The following is an 18153-nucleotide window of genomic DNA, read 5'->3' as shown; positions in this document are numbered from 1 at the left end:
AACGAAAGTGGAGATTTATCCTATAAAAATCCTATAAATTTCTGGCAGTATTATGTAGACAAAATGATATTTATAATTACCTTTATAGTAGACCTCGCGGTACATGGTGGGGCAGGCGGCCTTGCCGTTCGACTTCGTCGTCTTGAAATCAATATTGGTGCGAATGGGCCGGTGCAGGAGCGGCTGGGGCGGCCGGTAATTGTTGCCCAGGGGCGCTTTCGGGTGGTCTGGACTGCCCTGCATCAGGCGGCGCAGGGCGTGCAACTGTAAGGAAATAGGTGAAATCTAATTTAATGGCTATATCAATTACTTCAATCAAATTTACTTTCCTAGCCGTACAATATAAATACAGAACTTAATTAACTGCAACGCAATATCTACTGCCAACATTGCGTATGAGTAATAAGTGAAAAATAATGTTTTTGACCTCGCTTAGCTGCTATGCGTTCATTACTATGATAACTATGTGTTCTTAGTTGGACAAAGTAAACAACAAGAAATATCAAAACTAAAAGCTTATCATAAGCTAATGATTCAATGCTTTGGCTTTAAAGCAAACATAATTTCTGTAGTGCTTTCATCACCATCGAGACACGGAAGTAGATCAACAATGGCACGACAATAAGCCAAACATCCGATGGAGATAAGCCGGCGAGCCCATCGAACCGATTTTACCCGTCTGTCGAGCGTTTAACGTGCATAATTATAAACTTTAGCGCACACACAACATCATCGATCCGCGCTTTGGCAAAAAATCAAGCTTGACACAAATTGCTAATCCTAAAAATAAGCGCTTGCTGAACAAAAAACTGAAAAAAAGGAAGCACTAAGGACCCACACATACATGGAGAGAAATAAAGAGAGAGAGAGAGAGAGAGAAAAGCAGCGATGAGACGACAGGAGCAACAACAACAACAACAACCACGACAACGAGTCAATAACACTTAATCTACTCAATCTGTTTATCAATTGACTTCCGTCAAAATCGCTTTTCACGACAACGTGGCCGGGTTGATATTGATTGAGGAAAGCGGGGGCTGCCGGGGGTTAAGGGTTCCCCTCCCCCCCGCTGCCCATTCAAGTGTGAATTAAGTTGGGTATACGTGTGTGCGCGCGTGTGTGTGCCTGTGTGTGTGTGATGCCCCGAAAGTATGCAACACTAAATGGCACTCAAGGATTAAAGCCCGTTTCCGGTTAGATTGTATTGTGGTTTTAAACTGAAGGGGATTTCTTATAAACATGGAGCGTTAGCCAAAAACATAAGACAACCGAAGCCGGAAATTAAAAAAAATGCTTTAAATGGGAAATACAAAATATAAATATAACCACCACAGATGGAATGTTAAACATAACTTTAGTACCTTCAGCTCAGTCTGTTTTTTCTAATCTTTTGGAAATAAGTAGTATGAACAACTACCGACTGTGACTTTTTGAGCGATCTGTGACTCGACTTAACCCTTTGGACGCTAACGTTTTCCCTTTCCGGCTGTGACAGAGAGCGCACGTTAATGGGTTAATTGCAATTTCAGCTCATGTCTCGCAGCTTCCTGGGCTTTCAGCTGCACCCCCCCCCCACTTCTCACCTGACCCCTCTCCTCACCGGTGTAACTTTAATTTGGTAAATTATGTTTTGCCAGCAAGGTGCTGTCTTCTGCTCTCTCTTTCTGACACACCTTTGCCATCCCTTTCTTCGCGTGCGAGTGTGTGTGAGTTTGTGAGTGTGCGGTGCAGCCAGTAAATTACGTTGCTGGGAGACTCGTGGACCGGAGTCCTCCATGGCTGCCACAAGTTGTAATCATGTGCCCATGGGTGCCATTGAGCTTGTTGAAGTTTTTATGAGTCTGCCTGCTGCAGTCGCATGTGCATGTGTGTGGGAGTGTGTGTGTGTGTGTGTGTGCTTGTGAGTGTGAGTGTTGGTGTTGGTCTCTCTCCCTCTCTTTCCTGCCCGCCCTGTTTACATTGTTTACACGTATGCCGCTGGCCACCATTCAACCGCTCCAGAAAACCACTCATACCCCGCCATTCACCGCCCACCGCTGGCGTCTTTATTACAGCGCTGCACTTAATAAACATTTGTGTTAAATTTTTTCTCCCTCTGTTTTCAACTGAACGCGAGTGTGTGTGTGTGTGTGTGTGTTCTCGCTCGCTTTTCGCTGGTCGCCATTCCTTTGAGTTATGGACGCTATCCACTTTGTTGCTCCTCCAGCAGCAGAAGCACCAGCAGCAGCAACTCAATTTAAAACTTAAATGAAATTAGCTAATAAAACAGAAGAAGCCGGGGACCAGCGGACATCGTAGCACTGTATACTAATTAACAAACATTAAGGTGCCCATCGCTCAAAATGTTTTCTTATTTTTTATTTGGGGGAAACGGAGATTGGGCGAAATGGTAAAAGTGGAGCGACCAGAGCAACTTGATGAATTCGTTTGGAAAAAAAGTATTCTCTTGACTTATTCACTTTGAGCTAAGAATTGTTTCTGACTGGCATGAGCTTTATGTGGGTATTGTAGAATATTATTAAAAAATTTCCAAAAACAGAAAACTTGCTAAAGTACGGTTTTTTTTTTAAGGTACTTTACTTATCTAATATATTTTAATTGGTAAATGTACATACCTGTTGCTTTGTGATGTAGATGGGCTTGTTGAGCACCACCCAGGTGACTGTTTCGTGGCAGGCAGGTGCCGTTGTGGATCCATCGTAGGTCATATAGTGATCCGTGTCCGGTAGCAGTCCGCGGATGGAGAGACGCTTAACGAAGGCCTCATCGCCGCCATAGCGAATGCGCTCCAGCTGATCGGTGAGCATGCGCAGCTCCGCATTCGAGAGATCTCCAAGCTAATGAATATGATATAATTGGGAGGTTATTCATATAATCCATTTAAGAAACCTTAATAGAATTTAAATACATTATCCATAAGCTAGGCATTTTATATCTAAAGAGGATTGCTCTTCTTGCTTATCGCTCATCATTTTTGAGCACCTTGGGGAATAACTTACCTGCAGCAGAATGGAGACACCGACGATGCCCTGGGCGCGATTGAGGGCATCTGAGAAATTTGCATACAGCTGGGAATTGTAGCCGAATATTTGTATCTGGAGACACAGAGAAGAAATGAAGAGTCAGCAAGATAGATATGAGTATGTGTATGGAGATAGAAACAGAGTGAGATATGGTTAAGGGCTAGGGGAACTCTTCTACTTTCTTTCCTTTTGGGTTGTCGCTTCTGTCTCCATTCTTTATTTCTTGTGTGCTGTGTGGCCAAAACTTTATTGTTGCTCAATTTAAGCCCAAATGCATACAGGGGCGGTGACAGCCAACACACAACAGGGGGGCGTGGCATGGGTCAACGAAAGCTTTCGCCTTGTTTCGCATAAATTGCCCCAAAATAATCCCAACTATCAACAAAATGCACACAAATACAAACACAAACACTAGAACACGTGGGCATAAACACACACACACACACACACACACATACGCACACACAAACATTTATAGTTTGGAGAGAAGATCAAGCAACAAAAACAGCAAATATTTTGCTTTCAGCCAAGAAACCAAAAGGGACAAGATTTTTCCTTACCACCCACCATCACACACACACACATACACACACAGCCTTATGTGCATTTGCACTTTTGTTTCATGTCGGCAACAAAACGCCTACAGATGAAGAAGAGGCAAGATGAGTGGAGAGAGAAGAGGGGGAAGTAGAAAGGGGTAAGCAGGAGTCGACACCACAAAATGAATGCTAAGCAAATGGTTAAAGCGAGGGTTGCTCGATGTATATTGAAAATTCGGCAAAATAAGTTACCCGCGATTAAACATTTTCTCATAAAGTGTGCAGTAAAAATTGTTTACCATTTCGATTTAAATATCTAAACTTTCTTTCTTTTTAAAATTTTTATAAATAACATGCATAACATAATCGTTGCACTTTAAAATTTATTGGGCAATCTTCCGCAATCTTTCGCACTAAAAATTCCTTTGAGTTTACTTTTCAGGCATCCCCTGCTATTTTTTGTGAGCTTGTGTAACATGTATACATGGATTTTCGGGAGGATTTGGGTCTGGGATATATTTGTTTCTCGGCCTGCATGTGTGTGTGTACGTGTGTGTGTTGGTAAATGGCATATAGGTGTGAGTGCATGCGCTGGCTGACCAAACCAGACGCACCGAGCGGAAGGAAATGCTGCAGACAATAGTGAAAATAATAATAATAATAGCAGAGAGCACACACTGATGGCCATTGGGCGTGGCCGTAGGCGCTGGGCAGTTAATAGTAGTAGTCCTGCCAGCTGAACTCCCATTCTCCACCAATCCCACATGCCCTGTGCCGACTTTTAACTCTTCTTTTAGCCTGGGAATTGCACGGACCACCGAAAGGAGAATGGCTGAAAGGAGCAGGGAACAGAACAGGACGAATTGAAGGGCGGCGTTGGGGCGACGAGGCGTGCATTTAAATATTAAAAAACTACATGCTGCAATTTTAATGTGTGCCCAGCAAGGCAAATAAAAATTAAATTAAATTAAAATTTCCCAAAGTTCCTTTTCCCCGAGTGCTTGGTGAAGTTGCAATTGCTGGAGCAGCGGAAACTGGGCGGCATGGGGGTGGCAAAAATGGCAACTAATGCAAATAGAACTGAAGTTTCTATCAAAACGAGGAGAACTCGACTGCAAACAGTGCGTTTCGCAAGTACGCATCCACTTTCAAAGCGCTATATATATATATATATTAATATGGCTACACTATAGTATATTTCATGCACCGAATAGATCCGCTTTTTTTGCAAATATTTGATAGTAAAGAAATCAGCAAAAACTCTTCACTTGCGAAACGCACTGTCCCTGCATGGATGTTCATATACTTAAGTATATTTGGTAGTGCTGCAGCAAATGAAAATTTGACGAGACTGAAGATGGGAAAGTCCTTATGGCAGCACCCTCTCATTTTCAACTTGAGAAGTGGCCACAGTCCGAGCAGAAGCTATACTCATTCGCACAAAAAAGCTTCCTGCTCAGACATCCAAAATATGGACAGATCCTGGGCGTTAACTGCATGAGAAAACCGAACAACTAAACAAGCCAGCAGCTTTGCCACTTGAACGCCAGATGGCGCACTTTTAGTTGGTAATTAAAAATTTAACATAAAAAACTAGTTTCCAAACTATACAAGTTGCTGCAGACGATTTAAGCTGCGCCACCTTAGAATAAACAAATATTTAATTATTTATTTGTGAGAAATGGAATCACATCAAATATCAATTATTTCGCGGCACGTGGTTTGGTTTGTTTAAAGCTGAACAGAGGCTTTTTACTGTTGACTTTTATCCTCCCCAAATCGGTCTCGAAATACGATTAGTTAATTGAATAAAATGTAACCTGTAAATAGACTGAGCCTGGGCGGTTACCCACACTGTCGACCCAATTAAATCTTCAGTTTTATAAATAGTCTTTAAATCACATTAAAATCTTTCTGACCAAAACAAATAAATCGCATTTCGTAATGCGTAAGCCCCGACCCTTACCCGGCTCAATTTCCAATGCCTTCACACCTTTGGCCTAATACATCTATGAAATTGAATCATAAAGGCAATGAATTACCCCATCTATTCCTTTTTGTGTGCTCAGTGGCAACAGTGGGGTGGCGATTGGGGCTGAGGGAAAATTATACAATATTTGACCGCAAACTAAAATGTTATATTTCCGTTTCATTAAACAGTCAAAGCCTGTGGCAAAGCAAATAAATACGAGCAGTGTGTCTGGGCAGCAACAACAAATACGATACATGCGGATAAAGACAACCCAGCAACAAAAATGGCAATAGCAACAACAGCAGCAGCAGCAACAAGGGCAAATAGTGTAAGTACCAGCAAATAGCCGGACAACAAGCCGGCCAAAACGCAAAGAGCCAAAAGCCTAAGCGGTGTTGGGGGATGCCCCTTTCCCACTACTATTTGTTTGAACAAAGCCAGCTCCTCTGGCATATTTCTTGGCCAGCACATATGCATACATACAAACACAGGCAGAAAAGCTGGCCAACACACACTCGTGCACACACACACAGCACACACATACATACGGGAATACCCACACGCAGAGCAAAGGCAACTTAATCAGATCAATTACACATGTTTTCACTGCATGGATTCCACAGAGCGAAGAGCCCCAGACTCAGAGTCAGGCCTAGTCGGTAGTCCTGTAGTCCTTGCTGTAACCCCCTGCCCACCACTTCAATCCCACAGCAGGAGCAGGAGTCAAAGCGACCAGCGCGACGCCAGCTGCTGAAACTTTGCCTGGCCAGCACAGTGGGTCCTTCTGCCTCATAAACCCCATCACGCAGCCCCATCTGCAGTCAATAAGCTGGCCTGCACAGTGGGCTGAATTGCATAAAAACTACGGTAATTTTATTGAATTCGACAACCACTCGATACTTGCAATTAACCCGATTTTATCTTTTGTCATTAATCATTTGGAGTTGAATAACGATTTCTTTAATTTGCAGAGTACAAGTCTCTTAGTTCTCCTTATTTAAAAGATTTAATAATTCGTAGTAAATTGAAAATAAAAAGTAATCGAGTTGTTAGAGCTTGAAATCAAATCTTTTAATCTTTAGTACTAGTAGCTAAAATATAACCTTGCTATACAAATACCAATACCCCACTGTGCATAAATATTTTCCCTAGCAGAGGTAGCAGTGGGCTTATTGGTTTGGCCAGGGGGATGTAGATGTAGCTGCGCGGTGGAGATGGATATGGAAGGACCTACGACGAGGTGGAGCAACATTCTTGGCCCTTCAGCCGCTTGACTTGGCTTTCGTGCTGCACTGACCGGGCACGATAATATTGGCCATGGCCAACAGAAGCAGAAGCAGAGGCTTGGTGGTTTAGGCCGAGAACATGGCCTCATGTCAACACTTTGCCGCCTATGTATGGTCTGCCCGCACCATTCCTCCTTTTGCTCTGTGTCAGTTTTCTAGACAAATGAAGCAAATTAGCTTAACAACGCACTGGGGACATTGTCAAACACGCACACCAACGGCCAAAAACAGAGGAGAACCGAGAAAGGAGCCGATTTACCGGACCTACATCGCTCCATTTCTGGCCGCAGTTTGTCATGGTTGTCTGGAAACCCCTTCCTGAAGCACTTTTCCGATGCACTTGTAGCACTTTCGGCTAATTATGCCCTGCACTAGGGCAAAAGATAAAGAAGAGCAACTGGAAAACATGGAAATGAGCAGACCAACGCGATTTGCTGGCGTTGAAAAAGCGACCAAATGGAAATGCTGAGAGTGCAAAGCTGGTCCTGCAGGATATGAAGTTAACTTGAGATGGCGGCTGTAGTTAAATCGGTTAATATACCACGACGAAATACCAAAGTAAAAAAAAAAAAACATAATTGGTACGTTATTTTACCCAACATGAAAAGCCGTACAATAAATCGCATCCTTGTAATCCGCCGTTATTCAGCTTTTCCGTTGAAACACTATGAGTTTTGGCCATAACATTGGAAATATTCGTAAGATATGGAATGACATACCTTGTTGCAATCATTATTGAATTTCGAATTAAACAATTCTAAAATTGCTAAATTCGCCTTCTGTTGCAAATTTTGATGATGTTACCCCTCGAAAATATCGAATTTTGCGAAGTGTCGAGTTTTCGTCAACAAATAATCAGTTTTTTTGGCACAACTTTAAAAATAATTGTCTGAATATGAAATGCCATACCTCGTTGAGCTCGTAATTAAATTTCGAATCAAACTGTGTTCAAAAATGGAAATTCTATTTTTTTGCTATTTTTTGCAAATTTTGATGATGTTACCCCTTACAAAAAATGCAAAAATTGACCCAAAAATTAATTTCCCAAAATCCTTCAAAAAGTGATACTTATCGTTAGCACTGGTAATTAGCTGCTAAAATCAGTTATTCCTTCATCTATATGACAAATTTTAGCGAAGTAATGATAAAAATTCCTGGTAAGCTTTGCTGTACGAGTGTAAGTTATGGTAAAATAATCAAAACATCGAATGTCTTACCAAAATACAAAACGAGCTTTAATCAAGTTACAACTTCTAGTTGAGCCAGCTAGACATGGAAGCCACTTGCGAAATTCACTTAGCCAGCCGCTTTAAACACCGTCTGGGCACCTGACTTACCCGGCATCATAATCCAATCAAGAACTTCACCGAACTCATTACCCGCCCGCTGAAAATCCACTCAGTCCCCATTAACGACTTAGTAGCGTTTTAAAAGGTGGAAAAAACGTGCTTTAATCGCTGCCAGCTTGCTGGTCTGGTTATCCTTTAAACGGATTTTCCAAAAGGGGTTGTACTACGACATTTTCCGTGGGCAGACGGGGCTGCGGTGGCGTCAAGGGGGGGGACTGCTAAAATTACAGCACGACCTCATTAGCAGCAAATATTTTGGCGTTCGTTCGTGCTCAGTCACTCAGGCACACAGATAGAGATACAGATACATTTGTATATTTAAGTACTTCATGGTTAGCGCGTAAATTAATGGTTAAGCCATTGCCGGTTGTTGGTCGTTTGGGTTGTGTTGCCCGTGGTTTCCAACCGCAGTCAGGGGTCAGTGGGGGGTTAAGAGGGCTGGCTCCGAGCTGACCATAACGAAGGGGGTTAAGTGGGTTAAGGGGGACGAATCACAAAATCCATTAGATCGCCTACCGATGGGCACGTGTCTGCCGGATGGTAAATCGCCCGCAGAGTGTGGTAAAAATCTGCTGCCAAATCACGAAGCAAATTATCTACAACTCTGGCGATAGTTTTGCTGCCTCACGCGGCCATCGCTGAATCAACAACCACCGCGTGCCGAAAACCGAAAACCCCTGGTGATTAAATTTTAGCCACAAGACAAGTGCTAAATTACCGCGACCCAAAACAAATCAAAATCAGACAACTGTGCATTGCAAATAGAAATAACGCATATCTGGTTCCCACTTTCAGAAAAGCACCATCCACCGCCGGAAAACTACGCCACCCAGCCTCACCTGCCATTCCGTTCGGCACACCTTTCAGCTGCCACTGGCATCCAATGACAATAGGCTAGCGAAATCCAAGACACGGCTGCAATCTTGTGCGGATTTCATGGGGATTAATTAAAATTGCCAATTACGAATTCATTAAGGCAGATCAAATTCCGAGGCGGGGCCCATTAAGGCGGCTTTCGTTACGGACGGAAAATGCCTTACATTGGCCGGAGACTGCCGGCATCCGGGAAAATGGGAACTGGGCAACGGGATCCCTTGGCTGCTTTGGCCATATTTTGGCGATGATTTAATTGAGCAACATTGCAGCATGGTCTATATACTCGGACATGGTTCTAGAATTATTCGAGAATGTACTTTTAGGAGCAATTTATTCGAGAATTTACTTTTAGGAGCAATTTCGGGCTGCATTAAATAATTTTTAAGCAAAAAAAATCTTAATAAAGCAAAATTTCATTGCGGATAGTTTATTTTAAGATTTATTTTTCTGTTTATCGTTAGGCCTCTCTAAAAAACTCTTGCAAGTGCCTTCAAGTTTGCTTTTCAATCTCCCATTTCAGTTTGCCAATTGTTTGTCACTTTGGGCCTAAATCGAGCTGACAGACATGCAGACTGCGTTTTAATCACCCGATTGTTTACACCAGAGAACAATTTGTGGGCTGTTGTACTCGAGATCCCGAGGCGGGGAAATTAAGCGAAATGCAGGGCGTACTTTGTCAATCGCGAAAGAGGAACAACTTCTGCCCCGCGGCGGATTTCAAATTAATTCACACTGACATTGGTAGTCGTCGACAGTTGGTAGTCGGAGTCAAAAGTCGGACGTGAGGGGTTAAAGGTTGTTACCAACTGCTGACATGCAACAGATTTATAACGTTATTTGTGTGTCGTCTGCAGTCGACCCGACTGCAGTTTGTTGTGGCAGCTGCGGCTCACTTTTTGATTGCCTAGCAGCGAAAAGGAAAATCTGTTGGAAAATCGGGCGGAAAAGCAGACAAAAGCGCCGCACGACCGAAACGGCAAATGGAAATGGAAATGGGACTTCAAAAATGAAAATGAAAACTGTGTCGCACATCACTCAGGAAATCGCAACTCAACCCAACGCGACTCAACTCCTCTCGTCTCGTCTCGACTCAACTCAACTCAACTCAAGTCAAGTCAAGTGGCCAAGGATCAGACAGACGCACGACAGGATTAACCCTCGGGAGCGGAGGACTCTTTGCCAGCAGAGAGGTTCTTAAAAAAGCGCCAAGAAGTGTTCGTGATTTCGGGAAGACCTAATATTTACAACTTATAGCCATTATTAACTCTTTTTTTTATTTTAATCAATGGAAATCAGTGATATCATAGCTAGTTTTAAATTTGATGAAGCCACTACGACAGTAAATTGCACAATGTAGTTCCCAACATCCGAGGTCAAATAAAAGTTATGGGTTCATTAACCATCGACAATAACTAATTTGTAACAGCAACATCTGTTCCGCCAGAAGAAATGTGTTTTAATTAATGAACATCTGGCCAGTGAAATTTGTCAAAGTTTACGGATTCCATCCACATACTCCACAAGTCATTGAGTCAATGGGACAACACTACCACTTCGTTATAAATCTGGGGCAATAAATAACCAGCTAAGAACCGTCTGAAGATGGCGGTGGCAAACAGAAATCCTTTGTTGAAAGTCGTGGGTGTTTACATATTTTTAATAACGTCCTCGCAAATCAAGTGAAGCTAGCCCGTGTGTGAACTTGACATCAAAATGAACAAAACACAGTCTCCGCGAGGTTAAATCATATTTGACAAACAGCAAACAAGGGGGCGAGAGCACGCATGTGTTTATTCCGGAAAATGCAGGGAGGGGGAAAAGTGTGTGGAAAAAGTCAGGCAGAGTTGGGGCTCAAAGCGCAGACAAGGTGTCTGTGAGTCGGAACAACGCCTGCCATATGACATATAAATATGTCCCTCCTGCTTTCCAGAAAAACAATGTACAAATAAAACAATACAAAATCATCAGCCATCAGGAGCAGGCTGTGAAAAGCCAGGAAAAACGCGCTCATGCAAATCGTTCACTCTCGTTACCTTTGAAATATTTCACCGTTTTCGTCATGTACTCAATACGTTTTCAATGATTATATATATTATCTATTAAGCATCGATTTTTAATATATTGATTTTTTAACTTAAAAAAATGTTTGTGCATAACGCTGTCAAATCAAGCAACGTTTCTATTTAAACAAATAGGTAACCTGAGCTGAGCTACCTTTGTGGAAATTCCGCCTCGCAAAAGTGTGAATGACGCGTCCGCGGGGGGGGGCGGCAAAGTGGAAAAGTGGAAAAGCAGAGGCTGGGGCTTCAAATCAAAGCGGCAGACAAGTGGGGCGAGTTTCCAACATGTTGAACCTGGCGACGACGTCGTTGCGTTGATGATAACGTCGTCGAGAACAGCAGACAAAGACGTCGAGCTCTTGGCTTTTTTGACTTTGTTATTTATTTTATTTGCCCCCCATCTTATGTTTCATTTTTTTTTCTAAGCTTTTTTGTTTTTTGTCAGCGACAAATCGACATTTGCTGCATTAAATGCTGATCAAATACACTTCCGCTCGTTTATCTGTGTTAATATTTGAGCGGGCGGGCTAACAAGTTTACAGCCAGTGGCGCAGTGGGCCACAATGGATGGCAGGACGGTAGGATGGCATTGAAATGACGCAAGAAAAGTTGAGAAACTCCCCCCCCCCCCCCACACTCCTTGGCATACCATTGCCCAGAAGGAACACAGGAGGCGGCAACCGAAACAGACACAATTGAATTGTTAAAGAGGGAAATCTGTTGACAGGCAAAAGAACCGAAATAGAATCCATTGGAGGCCTTGAGCCCAAGCAAGTGTCAAAGTGTCCCATGCTAAATTTAGGCCTCACCCTGCACCGGAAATTGAGAGTGACACGAGTGGCAAAAACAGCATAAGTAGATAGACATGGGTATATGTATCTCACCTCCGCCGGGAACGTATAGCCCTCGACACTGTGCTCCGATCCAAATTGGTCGTTCAATCCGTAGTGCATGTGGATCTCGTGGAAACGGTAGCGATACGACAACGGTCCGCCCGATATATTCACTGGCGTCTGCATACCGTCGTAGTTGGCCACCGTATCATTGCCGGCCGTAAAGATGACGCTGTGGCCCGTATTAGTGATCAATCCGGATATCTGGAGAAAATAAAAATTAGAAATAAATTTTTTCATCAAATAAGAACAATGCAATGCAAGGGTATACATATTATCCGAGAAAAACATATATAATATAATCTTAAATGTTCGTTTTCATTCCCCAGCGGGCATTTCGGACTCACCCTGTGCTTGTCTATGTGCATGGGCCTCAAGTTGGGATCAAATAGCAGGCGTTGGGGTTCCAGATTGACCGGCGATTGGCGACGACCCTTGTTGCAGAGCGACCACTCCGGATTGATGAGGCCCCAAAAGGCAGGTCCTGAAACGAAGAGTGAGCATGCTTTATTGGACAGTCCATCCAATCGATCCATGCCCAAAAACGGGCGGTGGTGGCAAGGAGATTTATGAACCCAGTTCGCCTCAAACTGTTTCCAAAGTTTCCTTGCCGACCACAATTGTGGGTTGTGCTGCAAAAACCTGCCACAAATTGCATAATGGCAAATGGCAAAGGGGGGTGTGAGGCAAAAAAAGTCATGGGGGCCAGAGGCCATTACAATATTTGTCTGCATCTGCATAGGTGTTGGCCTGCGTTGGTTTTGGTTTTTGTTCATTTTTCTCTTTTTCTGGTTGGTTTTGCGTCTGTTTGATTCTGGCCACACAACTAAGCCATCTAGCCCTGCTGCCCAAAAAGCCCCCTGACTTGTTTAATTTCGTGCGGTTTACTTAGTTTTCCTCCCCCCCCCCCCCCAATCACCAGTCCCATTTTTATAACCACCACCACCACCACCACCACCCAGTGTAACAGTAAAATTGCAGCTTTATCTGGCGTCTCCCTCGTCTATGTGCTGCTATCTCCCTTGCTCCTGGCTTTGACCAACTTTATCTGGCAGCTCGGGCAGCTTAATTTATGGCAATATGAAATCAAGCCGAGCTGAATCCGAAAAAACAATAGGCCAGCTTTTTTTATTGCCAGTTGTTCCCAGGGCAAGTCAGTCGGTTTGGTCAGTTTGTTGCTATTGTTGAGTTGATATAATCTATGATCCTTGTATATTCAGCAATTGAAAGTGTTTCATTTGGAGTTTTGGGTGTGAATACCTTAAATCTTCCACGAAACGAAACGAGTCGAATCTGTTGTTCTAAATTCTTGCAATTGGATATTTTGTATGTTTTGTTATGCATTTCACTGCTTGTTTTCTGCTGCAGTCTAACAAGTTTTAATCCATGCTGTTAAATATAACCTACTGCCAGGTGTTTCATTTCATTTAATATCATAAAGTTACGGCTGCAGTGCCTTAATTGAGTTTATGCTTTTTATTTATATTCCTCGCTTATCCTTTCATTCTACCCTTGTTTTTCGCTTGCTTGCTCAAGGATCAACCAATTATTAAAACCTCTTCTAGGGCGTTCCATTCGAGTCCGTTCCGTTCCAGCCACTTGTAATCCCATTTATGGCACACATTTCGAAACTTTTCCCCCACCAATTCCTTCTGTGCACTCGCCATTCTCTGACGTATCCATAAAAATGCTTCGCCTGCAGTCGCATTGCGTATACGACACGTAGTACGTACGTCTGGCTGACTGGCTGGCTGGCTGGCTGGCTGGCTGGCTGGCTGGCTGGCTGGCTGGATGGCTGGCTGGCTGCGTGGCGGGGGCGGCGAGGAAAGGGGGGTCCATGGGAATCAACACGTTCGCTGCGAGGCCGCAATCAGGAGCTTCAATCATAGATATGCCACGTACTCGCGTTTAAGCGATTGTTGACCTCAACGACGCCATCGCATTAGCCAAAAAGAAAAGCCAAAGGAAAAGCGGATAAAAAATAAAGGATGAGGAACGGGGTGAAAATAATCCCAAGAGTGGAAAGCGTAACCTGATGAAAAACTGGAGATGCTACGGGCATTAAATGGGTTAGGCAATTAACTCTCTAGAGCGTGGCGATCTTATAATTTTCATTTTTTTTTTCCATTCGCTTAAGAAGATAAGTTGAAATGCGAAAATACTGCTAAATTACAGAATTATAATTACAGTTTGTTAAAGGACTTAGGTTTTAATATGATATAGCTAAATTAAAGTTATTTTAACAATGCCTGAACATAATGGATTTTCTATTGGAAGCTTGAAAAATAAGTTTATGATCAATATGAATATTTTTATACAATTATCCAACCGCAAACATCCACTAAAACAATGAGAACTTAAGGAGGAGTCTTCACTCGTGTCACGTGCTCAACACCAGAGCATTGCGGCAAGAAGGATAAGTAAAATCGGTGGATACAAGTTGAAGACTTCAGATAACGCCGCGGAGGATGTTGCAGTCTCGAGTCTATTAAATTGCGGTCTGGAGTCGAGTCAATGAGGCAATTGCCAAACGATTTTAGCAGCCATTAACAACATTAGTGGCTTGGCTGACTGGATCCGGGATCTGGATGCATGGGGTGTTGCCCCAGTGGGTGGGTGGCATTCTTTTGCGTTGTTTTTTTTTTTTTTCTTTGCCAAATAGCTCGGTGGTTGGCTGGTGCCAAAGGCAAAAAGACGATGGCATGAAGCACGCTTCGTTTGATTCCGTTTGGCCGCCTTTATTTGGCTCGTTGGGAGTGCAAATCACGTTAAACAAGTGGCACGTTGCAGCTGCAACTGCAGCTGAGGCTAAGCCGTCTTTTCGAGGCAACCTTTTGCCAATTCGAAACCAAACCCCTCCCCCACCCCCTCTTTGGCAATTCTATAGCCCCTCTTACCCAACCCCTGGAGCCACACTCAGTGTAGTTCCCCTGACGAGGGATTTGAAGTCCTCCAGCCGACATGCATGCAATGCTTATGTAAATTTATTTATGCCAAAAGAGACACAAAGTTCGCCTCGGATTTCGGTTGCAATTTGTTGACAACACGTGTTACAAGATACCCCTGTTTCCAGGCTTTTACACGTCGAGAAATGGGTAACTTGATGTTTAATACAGACCGAATTAAGGCCACAGTCTATGCAAAATATTTCAAATGCATCTTGACTTGGCATTTGCGGTATTGAATTCTTTTCAATTTATAAAAATCAGCACTTTTTCTTTCAATCACAAAATTTTTGTGCTCGGCTTTCTTGACTTTAAGCTTGATTTTCTTACGATCTATCTTGCGCTATCCATTTATTTTTCTCCCGCTCGCCAAATTCAATTCAAAATTCAAAGCACTTGAACTTATTTATGCATTTGTCTTGTGCAAATGGCGTCGCCGTTGTGTCTCTAATAAGATTAAGAAAGATGCTACCACCGAAGGCAGAATGCAGCAAGGGCGTCGGCAGAGGCGGTGGGCGGGGCTGGGTGTGAGGGAGACGGAGCAACGCTTATCGGCTGTCTGCTGTCCTGTCTGGACATAATCTCCATGGACCTTTGCCCCGATTTCGCCGCCAGTAGTGACACATGGCGAACTGTTTTCCATTTCGGAGCTCCAATTCCCATCTCTGCTGCTGCTCTTTATATGCCCCTCTCTTTTGCTCACTGCTAGTGCCATCTCTTTTCTCGTCTGGTCGGCTGCTTATCACGTTTCAACGCCAGACAATGGTGCTCAGAAAAAAAAAAAAAAGAAAGGAAAGTCCGCTCTCTTTCTATGCCTGGGTTCTTTGAATACTTTGTCTGCCTTTCCATTTGACAGCTGCAAATCGGCTTCGTCTCTGCTTTTCCCCCCTTTCCACCCCACACACCGACCATTTCCCATTTCTCGTTCGCCCACCTCCCCCAACCAACCTACCAAAACCATTTTCCTTTGGCTCTTTTCCATGCATTTCACGCGTGCAGCTTCAGTCGCTGAGAAAATCGTTTTACACCAGCAGCAACAACAACAAATGGCAATCGCCATGGCGCTTTTCCGCGACCCTCGAGCAGGTGAAAAATATACCACCGCGCTCCCCTGAATTTTCCCACCCATTTGCCCCAACCAACTTTGTTGCTGGAGCGACGCGTGCTGCTCGTTGGCTGAAATTTTACTTTCCGCTTCCGTCCGTGGTTATTGTTGAGCTTTGATTAAAATTTACTTTGTTGTTGGTATTTATGAAACTTAAACGAAGGCGGTGAAATGGGGGCGGACCGGATCGGGCGGAAAAGCTTACCTGAGATGCCATCGTATGTCCACCAATCCTCCCAACTGACGGCAAGCAGAACTGCAAAGAGAAGGCGAGGGAAAGTGCATAAGATTTCGATTTTTGAGTAGATGAATATAAGCCGCGAAAATGTCAAAGATCTGATTGGGTCAATATATGCCGAGCTTTAATGCCTTATAATGTTTTTCGTCGGAAAAGCGCACATGCATGTACTTAAATATATGCTGTGAAAATGTCACAAAGATTGTAGAGGATTTTACATTTTAATGACTTATATACGGGGCAACATTCGCATTCATATCAAATGCATTCTTATATATTCCATATATATATATACTTGAAACTTGTCTTTTGATTTTAAAACTTAATCATGTTATTTGAAGGGTTATTTAAGGTTTTGACAGCAGAAACTATGTAAAATTCCTATAATAAATCAAAGGACTTGTATTGATTTTGCACATACATCATTACCTTCATTTAGGTTTTATAATTTATATTTATGTCTATATTGTATATAAGTGGAATATAATCCTTATTCAGTGGATTATTCACCATAAAATGTAATTTCTGAGCACAATTTAACTGCATTTTTGCTGCAATAATGATAGAGCATCCAAAGTTCGGCTTCGAGTTTTTTTGGCAGGTCCTTCGTGTCCTGCACTTTGTGAAAATGATTTTTGCTTACTTGCCTTTTAATTTTTTCGTGTTCGAGTTGGTTTTCGCTTTTTGTTCGCCGTTTCGTTGGCTCGTTTTTGTTTTGCGGCTGCTTTGCTCTTTTTGCTCGCCCCGTAAATTCACTTCCGTCACTTGTTAACTTTAACATTCATCGACACTTTTTGCCTTTTGGCCCTGTTTTTTTTTTCTCTTTTTTTTTTGTTCTACCTCACTTTTTTCTGGCTTGGCGAAGGGAATGCAGCTGAAGCACTTTGTTATTTTGACAGCCGACAAAAAGCGGGCCAATGCCTTTTGGCCAGAAGCAACCCCTTTTCGACCAGCAACCTGCACTCATTCTTTCCTTCCGCGACTCGAATCAAAGTCAAGAAATGTTGAGTCATTAAAACGCGTTACCAGCGCTCTGAACCCCGAGACCCCCCCCCCCCCCAATCCTTGGGCTTCCCCACAGAGTGCAGTGCGAAATGCACTGTAGTTTCCGGCAAGAAGTTCCTCAGACACGGCGAAAAACCTCAACGAACTCAAGTTCCTCTTCAGATATTCTTGTGCAAGTTGGCAAAGTGTGGGGTATATTTACTAGGGAATCTTTGGGAAAATTATGTCGTAAAAAATGGTACATAAAAATTATTTAAACAAATTATACATCTTCATGAAAATAATGATAATATATTTAAACTTTCCCCCGTAACTATTTCGCCAAACCAAACTTTGGGTCAAAACAACCCAGAGTTCTCTGCTTTTTGTTTCACCCCTTTGAAATACTTTATAAAAAGTGCAAAAAGTCGCGACAAAAAAAAAAACCTTGAAAATTTGTGACGTGGGAAAAGCGAAAAGTAAAAGGCAACGACAAGAGCAACATCAACGAGAGTAATAACAATAATAATAATAATAATGCAAAGTCATGGGCAATGATTGAAATTAATGGATTTCTAAATGCTCAGCGTCATTGCAGTCGACCATACCCGGCTCTTAACCCTTTGGCAGCTGTAGGGGTTCAAGGAAAACAGGGGGAGTTAACCCGCTGTCGACAAATTGTGGCTTTTGGCTAAATGTTGTTGCTCACTGCGATTCATGAAATCACCATGCTCCATTTATAAGTTTTGCAGAGCACTTGAAGATTTATTTTATTTTAATGCAGCATGGAAAACAATAAAACAGCACAGCTTAAAACATAGATTTATATTATCAAAAAATAGTTACAAATTTACTGTCAAATTTCCATTGAACCAAATTAAAT

The 18153-nt window shown here is 42.8% G+C and overlaps 1 protein-coding gene across 4 annotated transcripts in view; it reads right to left on the bottom strand.

The window, feature by feature from the left end:
- CARPB (Carbonic anhydrase-related protein B) overlaps nt 1-18153 on the bottom strand; it is a 72227-nt gene that overhangs the window by 6654 nt on the left and 47420 nt on the right. For all 4 annotated transcript variants that reach the window (NM_001298132.1, NM_001258664.2, NM_132353.3 and 1 more), the window contains exons 3-8: nt 16254-16304; nt 12346-12482; nt 11990-12202; nt 3000-3095; nt 2616-2837; nt 81-264 (exon numbers count right to left, since the gene is read on the bottom strand). In NM_001298132.1, coding sequence (NP_001285061.1) covers nt 81-264; nt 2616-2837; nt 3000-3095; nt 11990-12202; nt 12346-12482; nt 16254-16304 — 903 coding nt within the window. The remainder of the gene's footprint in view (nt 1-80; nt 265-2615; nt 2838-2999; nt 3096-11989; nt 12203-12345; nt 12483-16253; nt 16305-18153) is intronic.

Source organism: Drosophila melanogaster, chromosome X (assembly GCF_000001215.4).
Source record: "Drosophila melanogaster chromosome X".
NCBI classification, from domain to species: domain Eukaryota; kingdom Metazoa; phylum Arthropoda; class Insecta; order Diptera; family Drosophilidae; genus Drosophila; species Drosophila melanogaster.
The sequence above is the reverse complement of the archived record's forward strand: the minus strand, read 5'-3'. Positions and strand labels throughout refer to the sequence as shown.